This window comes from Nymphaea colorata, chromosome 8, assembly GCF_008831285.2.
Source record: "Nymphaea colorata isolate Beijing-Zhang1983 chromosome 8, ASM883128v2, whole genome shotgun sequence".
In the NCBI taxonomy this organism is placed as follows: Eukaryota; Viridiplantae; Streptophyta; class Magnoliopsida; order Nymphaeales; family Nymphaeaceae; genus Nymphaea; species Nymphaea colorata.
In genome coordinates, this window is record NC_045145.1 from 11,333,649 (window position 1) to 11,343,023 (window position 9,375).

General features: G+C 38.5%; 1 protein-coding gene across 3 annotated transcripts; it reads right to left on the bottom strand.

The window, feature by feature from the left end:
- Positions 1 to 3,338: 3,338 nt before the first annotated feature.
- Positions 3,339 to 7,234, bottom strand: LOC116258427 (uncharacterized). Of its 3 annotated transcripts, XR_004173714.2 has the most exons (3): positions 6,823 to 7,234; positions 4,417 to 4,818; positions 3,339 to 4,050 (listed from the first exon to the last, which is right to left on the bottom strand). XR_004173714.2 is itself a non-coding variant. In XM_050078962.1 (2 exons), the coding sequence occupies exons 1-2, from the start codon at positions 7,121 to 7,123 to the stop codon at positions 4,759 to 4,761; spliced, it is 378 nt and encodes a 125-aa protein (XP_049934919.1). In that variant the 5' UTR covers positions 7,124 to 7,234; the 3' UTR covers positions 4,330 to 4,758. The 3 variants fall into 3 exon arrangements, 1 of the variants encoding a protein (XP_049934919.1); XR_007574026.1 differs by lacking the exon at positions 3,339 to 4,050 and having other exon boundaries at positions 4,330 to 4,818; XM_050078962.1 differs by lacking the exon at positions 3,339 to 4,050 and having other exon boundaries at positions 4,330 to 4,818; positions 6,806 to 7,234.
- Positions 7,235 to 9,375: the final 2,141 nt, after the last annotated feature.

Genomic DNA, 9,375 nt, shown 5'->3' on the forward strand with positions numbered 1-9,375 from the left:
TATAGTGTTTTCAAAATTAGCCTATTATACATATTAAAAAATTGGTTTTAAAGGAGACCTGTTTGTGTGAAATTGTGGTGTGATCCTCAAAATTTGAGTGGAAATCTGCTCATTTGTCTATCCCTTCGATGATTTTCCATGGGAAACAAGAGGAGTGAGTGAAGGATGGATGATACGCTTTATATTCCATGAACATGATGCATAGCCTTTCAAACCTGTTCCTCCAAGAGACAGATTCGTTTGAATCATGGGTGCAATCTTCCTCATGAATGGAACAGCAATAAACTTGAACTCACTGTAGAACAAACCATTTAAATACATTTCTGAAAATATTCAGAAAGTTTCATGACCTTGAAAAAAAAATCTACCAAAACCAATGGGAATTCAAAAGTCTAATCAAGTTGGGTTCAAATAAAGGCTTCTCTCATTCCAAATCTAAGGATTTTGGCAACTTTGGTGATCTAGACAATGTCAAGGCAAACTCAATTTCTTCTTAAACAAAATTCACAAGCCTGCTTCCAAAAAGGCCACATATTTTAAGCAAAATCTGAATTTCAAGAGGAAGCTATATCCAAATTTTTTTTCACCAAAAATCCAACTCATGAAAAGAAGATAATTTTGAAGGTTGATTCATAAAATTTCCTCATATTTGTAAACGCCCATGTTTTGACCAAAATAGACTTGACTGAAATCGACCAAATGAAATTCCATAAATCCTAGATTTAAAAAATCTGAATGAGTTCATGGACTTCACTCTAAAATCCTTTTCAAATCTGAATGCTTAGCCCAAACCCGATCAAAGTCGATCAAAATAATTCTCTCAAATCTATCAAATTTTATCCATGACCAAGCAAATTTCACAAAGTCCCCAACTTTGGCCATTGCCAAAACCAAATTTTAAAATCAATAAAGTTTTCCAAGTCTGAATTTCAACTATTCAAACTCTCAACCAATCGAGTGAAATCAACTTTTCTAAAATGTTCAAAGTGTAAAGATTCAAGCCTCAACCAACGTTACTTTTATACTTTTCATGATCAAACCAATTCTAATTACTGATATCAAAACGCCAGTCATTACTAGCCCAAGTTCTTAATCTCCAAACTTGAATTCTAAGTTTTGGTCTTGGTATCTAATCAAAATTCCAGTTTCCAATTTTAGCCAAAATCTAATTTCTATTATTAGGATTAATTCAATAGTTTCGATTCAAAACAATTTCTAAATCTTCAACATTATTGGAATTCGAAGATGTTCTGATCAATTCCAATCTTCAATCAAACCATTTTAAGTTTTTGATCATCAAAATCAAATTCCAAATTTTCAATCAAGTTCAAAATGACTTCAAAATTTCAAATTCCTCCACAAACATATAGGAAAATGTCTTGTCAAGCTTGAGAAATGGTCGACTTTAGACAGATTAGCCTTGTTAAAGGTGACAGGAATGGTTGGACCTCTTGCTAGTGGGCAGATCCATCTCTTCCAAAATCTATTTTCAAACAAAAATTCAATTTTGTTGCTTCACAGGACTTCCCCAGTCATGGGAGGGGTGTGAACACCTTTTTTGTCATTCTTCCTGTTGTTGCCTTGATATATACTCAAACTTAGGTGCTATAGATGGATCAAAATTGGACATTTTAGACATGAGCTTGGACTATAACGGGTGGCCAACAAAGACAGGGTGAGACTTGTCAATGTGTCTTTTCTCATAGGAACTCTTTCCATAAGCCGACAGCTTCCTAGGCTTTTTGTCAAAAAGCCTAGCCAACTTCAAACATTCTTGGATGATGGTAGGTTGTGCAGCTAAGGCTTTGATCCGGGTGTTTTCCTAGAGTCCTCCAATGAATGAGCCAATAGAATTCTCAAGAGAATGGTTCCTACCATGGTGCGTACGTCTTCAAACTTGGCAATGTACTCATGTAGAGGGCTAGTCATCTTGAGGTTTTTAAACTTTACATCATAGTTTATGAACAAAGACTTTTTAAAACAAGTGGTGATCTCTCACGCCAACGTGTCTCAATATATATACGAGATGGTGTCGTAGCATCACTGGTTGCTGCTTCACCTTTTAAATGCAAGGTATGGACATATACTGCTTACGGGGTATAGCCTGACATATGAAATATTGTTCCACTTTGAAAAACGAAGTTTGGAATCCCTTACCCTCAAATTTTAGAAATTCAATTTTGACTTTAGGTAAGGATGGAGTCCTATCAAGCTGATGACCTCTACGGAAGAATGGATGATTATGGACTGATTCCCACACATTTTCGTGACCATAACTATCATCAAAAACATATTCATTCTCATAAAAAGGTGAAGGAGGATATGGCCTCCATGATACTCATGATCAAACACATCATGTTGCCCATAATTTGCCAAATGCATATAGTGAGACATTTGTAACGATGATTGTGAGGTGTATGCAAAGCATGGTAAGGTCAATAGTGCTCGTGGTGTGTATAAGGTGCATGCATGTCGAGGAGGTGAGTTGCAGCTAGTGGTGGCTGTGGTGCAGCTGTATAAGTTTGGAGTTGCTCGTGGTACGTTGACTGCTAGAAGGCAGGCATATCAAAGTGCTATCTGGCATAAAGAGGAAGATGCTGGGAAAAAACAACTATTGTCGGCACTCGCCAGACGGTCTATTGTGATAAGCTTGGCTCGGTCGTATGCAACTGCTCGATCGGCTAAGACGGGCAGGGGTCCTGCTATGTTGAGCAGCGTACAACTGTCGGGGGAATAATGTGACCAGTGCAGTCTAGGGCTACTGCAGCATGGAGGTAGCCTGCACAGGAGGTAGACATCATCTGGTGGCTCCCCTTTGGTTGGACTCCTTTCTATAGTCGGTTGATCTGCTGGCTTCAATGCCAATTGTGCCCTAAAAACTCTAAAAGAGTTACTACGCATGCTAGACTTCCCCGTGATGTCCAACATGCACTAGGCAGTGATGGTAGCGGTGATTGTTGCAGCTAGGAGACAACATCCAAACACTGCTGCAATTGAGCCGTCATTGTAACAACCCACCCAACCCACTCTTAGAGTCGAGCTTTTGGTTCGATGGGACCCAACCTGCCCCCTAGCAGTTTCGGCTCCAATCCTAAAAAGGCTAGAAACCAGGAAAACCATATATGTAATAACCCCCTTTATAAGCCCTTAAAGATCACAATCTTCAATATGAAATTTTAGCGATTTATAATAAGCCTGTGGATATCTCTATGCAATTTTGTATAAAGTCCCAGGTTTTCAATGAAATTAACTTTCGCAAGACTCTTTTTGAAAAAAAATTAGCAAAAATGTTGTGGCTTTAATTTTTAATAAATTAGATAGCCTTTTTGAAAACTTGATGAAAGAGATGGACTAATTTCGTAATTCTCAAATTTTTGTATAAATACTCTTCGAGCTCGAGTTTTTCTCATTTTTTGGTTTTCTTCTCTCTCCTCTCGTGAAAACCCTTTGCTAGGGTTTCACCCGTCACACCTCTTCTGCTGCATCTATTCAATTTTCTCCACTGTCACTGTGAAGAAGATGTCCTCTTCTTCTTCTACCGCACAGAGGTCGTCTGAAGCCGCATCCGCAATGCAGTTGGAGCGCTTTCTGACCAGATTTGGGGCTTTGGGTCGCTACAATGAGCTTCTCTACAAAGGTTTCACCGACCTTCATCCTCTTCTCGGCCACCTCTTCAACCAGTGTGTATATGCTACTGGCGCGGGAGAGACGGCTGGAGACCTCTACTACCATTTCAAGGAAGAGAACCATAGAGATGCGGAAGGGGACCAGCGAGCATCTCCCTTTTGCTACTGTGAGACTGATGACTGTCTATGCCCGGAAAGCAGCAGGAGCTTCGAAGCCCTCTCTATAACGCATCTAAAAACCTCTGTGATCTGTTTGGTCTGGGTCATCACCGAAAGAGAAGAAAAAAAACATCGGTGCGACTGAAGTGGGGAAGCGACAAAGGCTTCTCCAGCCATTCTCAAAAGACCCGTTAGGCTTGGACAGAGTATTGTGGGAGACCACCAAAACAAGGGCAGCGGATGTAGCTCAGGGTGCTTCAGGTGTCTGAGAAAAAAAAAACAGACGGTGTATAATCAGTCAAATAGTGGTTGATTAAAGATAGAAAAGACAGTTTTCAGATGCTCAAACCGTAGGCTAATCCTCGGAGGTAATCTTTTCCCCCTGTCCCCTTAGGACTCGAGGATGCAGTAGTACAATTCCAAAAAATAGAAGGTAAGATCATATGTTTGAGTGTGGGAAACCTTCAAATCTGTTTCAACTAGTATGCTTCATACATATTGTTTAACATCATCTAGCATGCTTTCATATTCAGTAGACTCAATCTTAATGCCACATGATTAACTGAGGAATATATATCTATGCGCAGACTGCATACATCATAGGCATCACAATGAATCAGATCTGACTTACATGAATTTGACAAACAAGGCTCTAATACCACTGTAACAGCCCAACCCACTCTTGGAGTCGAGCTCTTGGTTCGATGGATCCCAACCTGCCTCCTAATAGTTTCGGCTCCAACCCCAAAAAGGCTAAAAACCAGAACAACCATTTATTTAATAACCCCCTTTATAAGCCCTTGAAGATTCCTCACAATCTTTAATACAAGATTAAATTTTTGGAGTGTTACAATCCACCCCCTTAAGGCACACTTATCCGCGCGTGTGGGACCCTACGTCCAAGTGTTGAACCAACTTTGATACCAATGTTGGGTTTTGTGCAGCGGAATGGCACCCGTTTTCCGATCTTCATCTACGCAGCACTTTCACTAGTGGCATCTCCAGATGAGCAACAAAACAGCAGCAACAACCACTGTAACATGAAGAAAAGAAAGAAGAAAGATAAACATAAGCTAGGTTTTTTAGATGTTTTCTTCTAGGAGGCACCAGCTTGGGTGATCTCTCAAATTGTAAAAAGTATAAGATAAGTTGGGGCTTTTATTGACCTCCTCCTAGGGTTTCCTCATGGCCAGCAACAGTCACAGTCAGAGAGATTTGTGGTCAGTTTTCTTATTTAATCTTGTATATGCAAGTGGACCCTCTTGCAATTACAAGATATAAAGATAAGACTCAAGGCCACTATCCAACAGACGTGTTGCACATCTCTTCCATGAAAGCTGTCAATGTTTGGATATACTCCTCTACATGCTCCATATGTAATGTTTGATGGGTCATAGTGTGGCTAGCATGCAAGATGGCTCTAATACCAACTAACGTGAGTCCTCCTCACTAGTTGAGGATCCCTTGCACACACCATATCCTCTCAGTGGTCTAAGAAGTACAAGGCACCCATCCCGACAAGACCACGAAGCAAGAATACTTGAATATTATAACACCCAACCTCAATTTGGCTCACCAAACCTTAGGGATCTCTCGTGTGTGCAATTGTAAAGATACGATGTACGAACAAACCAACAAGAGAGAGAGAGAGAGAGAGAGAGAGAGATATATATAAAGGATAAGAGAGAAATTATTCAGCTAGACCACGTAGCTGTTGTGGCTGAGTTTAGGATGAACCAGCTTTGCAACTGTGAGACTGAAAGTGACATGCGGGTCCCAAAGTTGAAGCCTCGAATTGGTTCATTTTGGATGCTTTCAGCACTCAAGGGGTCATATGACCATGAGATATGGGCAACTTGGTTGGATACAAGTAGGGGAAACAATGGAGGCCGACAGCAAGGCTACAGTTGAAGGCTGCTCTCGGCTTGGCTAAGAGATGATAATAGTTGGTAGGCAGCTAGTGCAAGGGATCTAATCCTTCTTCTAGCACCACACCGGCAATAGATGCAGGTTGCAGTAGGCTGAGAGGTGGAAGGAGGTGCACACAGGCACAGGCGGCAGAGGTCAGATCGGCCAGGCTACTAGCTACTTGTTGGATAGTGGCCTTGAGTCCTATCTTTACATCTTATAACAATAAGAGGGCCCACTTGCAGTCATGAAATTAAATAAGAAAACTTACCACAAATCTCTTTAACTGTAACCACAAGCTGGGAAAAGGGAAATCCTGTGAGGCTACCTATTTAAGCCTAGCAATACTCTAATTATGGTTAACACATCTATGATTACCCTAAACAAGTCTCACAAAAGGAAACCCGTGAACAAACTATCTCTCTTCGGTTCTCTCTTTCTCTAGTTTCTTCTGCTTAGTTCAATAGACGTTGTTGCCATAGCCTCTTCACAAGCAAACTGTGCCGCTGGTGGTGAATTTGCTGCACAGACAAGGGGCTGATCATAGGTATTGTTTCGCTGCAAAAGTTCCTACATTGGTATCAGAGCATCAGGTTCTCTGAATTCCAATAAGTTCCTTAAGACTTTTGGTGGTGCCTGTGATAACTATGATGAATGCAGTTTGTGTATGACCTTTTTTTTGGATCATATCTCTTGAAAATGAAAGCATGCTAGGTGATACTGATTTGAAGCATGAAGCATGCTAACCCTAATTGTTTTTTAAAACCTCTCTAGTTTGTGTATCATGTCATGCTTTGTTTTTTTCTGTATCTCTCTGTTTGCGATAGACAGAGAACAAAGTCATCCTCTTGACTAGAGTGTGATTGACTATCGAAATGATAGATATTCGCCCACTAGTCGAAGGCCTTGATTGTTCTGTAGGAACCACGACAGAGGCACAGAACTTTCAAAACCTGAAAAGAACACCAATGAGAGGCTGAAATACCCCTGTCAAGGACTCTGGTAGCGGATTCCAAATGGAAAACAATGAAAATAATAGGAAATCAAAACCCTCTTTGAGGGTCTAGCAAAAAATTAAGCACACGCAAGTCTGAGAGAAAGATTTTTCTTACTGCCGCAGGTTGCCCACCTTTTGCGGCACTGAAAACACTGTTTTTCTTTTCTATCGCCGGACTCTCGGACATAGCCAAAGAGCTCTCTACCGCTCCTTTTTCGGTGACGACCTTGACCCTATGTAGAGGGTTTGAGAGCATATAGTGCTCAACCGACTGTTTTTTCCTCGCCATGTCATAAAAGAGAGAGTAGAGTTGCCGCGGCTGCAGTCTTCCTCCTCGCAATGGCCCAAAACTCCAAAGCATGTGCAAGAAGGCCTCCAAAAGTGTTTTTGCTACTCGCCGGCGACAACTCCAACCATCTCCCTTGCTGCCCATCTATGTGCTGGCAGCAGCGGCAGCTTGAGAGCAGAGAGAGTCGGTGGAAGAATAGCGTCAGGCAAAACCCTAGCAAAGGGTTCTCACAAGAGGAGAGAGAAGCTCTCAAAGAAGAGAGAGAAGAAAAACTCGAGCTTGGAGAGTATGTATACTAAAATTTGAGAATTACAAAATTAGTCCACCTCTTTCGTTGGTTTTTCAAAAGGTTGTTGAATTTATTGAAAATTAAAGCCATAACATTTTTTGCTAAAAACTTTTTCAAAAAAAGGCTTGCTTCAGTGAAAATTAGGGACTTTATATGAAACTATGTAAAGATACCCTCAGACTTATTATAAATTGCTAAAAGAGGTTTCAAAAAATTGTTTTGCAATTTCTATGGAAAACCGAGATTTTATGTACGATTGTGTATAGGTACCCTAAACTTATTAAAAAACACTGAAAAGGGTTCTGAAAATAGTTTTGAAAATAATGGAGGAAATTCATGCTTTGAAATTTAAAATTGAAATCTCCTAGCTTCTAAGTGGTGTTTTAGAATTTTGTTGGAGATGCCTTGGCATGATATTGCTAGTGTTGCAAATATCTAAATGATGATTTAAATTCCTCTTTGTGGTTCTCGTCTTGACTTTAAAATTGAAACTTAGAAATGACTTTTAGAGTGGGAGGCTCAGAACTGGCCAAGATCGAAAAACTGAATGGTTAGCAACATGTATGTATGCTTATGCAAGTTTTGTTATTTTGTGTGTGCATGACCCAATGGCGGTATAAATCCTATGTTTCTGACACTAACTAAAATCTTATTTAGATGTGGGTATTATGTTGAAACACGTTCATATTGTATTTGAATTTGGATCCTCTTTCTTTGTTTAAACACATATTGATTTTATTGGTGACATTGGTATTATCTGAATGTAAATAACCATTTGAATTTTTTTTGGATCCAATCGTTACTTAAGATCCACATTTGTATCTAGTTGGGATGATGACATATTCATATCTGAATTTGTTTGGATATTGGTTAAAAATCTATATCCTGTTTATGTTGGTTCAAACGTATATTATTATGTTTGCTTTATGGATATTCGTCGCCATTTCCATGGTGATATTAGATATGACCAAATTTTTGTTTTATATATCCATTTAAATGTTAAATTTGGATCTCATAGTAAACTTTGCACTCTTTTGACGCATGATTTTATTTGACTTGTTTTTGTTCAAGATCTATATCTTGTTTATATTGGATCCAAACATATTATGATATGCATTGATTTTTTAGAATTAATGATTTTATGAGTCATACATTTTTCAATGTGAGTAGCACTAGAGTGCTGGAAGACGAATTTCTTTTTGCTCCTCATGAAAGGATATTCTTCGATCAATAATTATATTACCATATGCTGGTATGCTAAGAGGTGTAAATCAATACTCTTAGACATGGTATCCAGTGCTTGGTAAATGATAGATTTAGATCCAGATTAACTTGTTTGGATCATTGGATCCAAATATATGTACTTACATTGAATCCAATATATTATCATGTTTGCTTTTTACCTACAGTTGTAAGATAACACTCTTAAACATGATGAAATCCATATTAACAAAATATTTTTATTTGAAGATCTATTGTACTAGAGTTCCAATACATGAAATTTTATTTGCTCTTATTAGATATGGCTAGCTGGTATGGATTTATATTTGTGTCATATTAAAAGTGAGAAAAAGAAAATCTTCAATGTTGACTTAAGAGAACTAGAATTGTTTTTTTGGAAGGAGATATTTGTTATCTTTTCTATTGTTATGTTTGGGCCTATGTTGATATGATTTAAATTTTCTATATTTGGACTGGTGAAATCCACATTACATGATGTTTAGATTGAGATATAAAAGGACTTGTTTGGATATGTAGAAAAAATCTATATCTTGTTTACATTGGTTCCAATATATGTTGTCATGTTTGCCTTTGGATTTGATCATATTGTGATATTTGTTGCCATTGTAGATCCAAAATGATTCTAAAGAACTATTAAATAAATCTTTATTTGTTCATTTTTATGAAATATGAATTTGTTTTTAATCTGCATGGCCCAGCTTCATCAGTTCCAAAAAAATCCAATCATGTTGTCCAGCCCATTCCAAAGTTTTTGATTGATCTGATCGTTGCTCTCAGACATACATGCTCAAGAGATGTAATATAACACTCTTGAATTAAAATTCATACTAGCAAGAATGTGTTTATTTGAAGCTTTATAATAGTA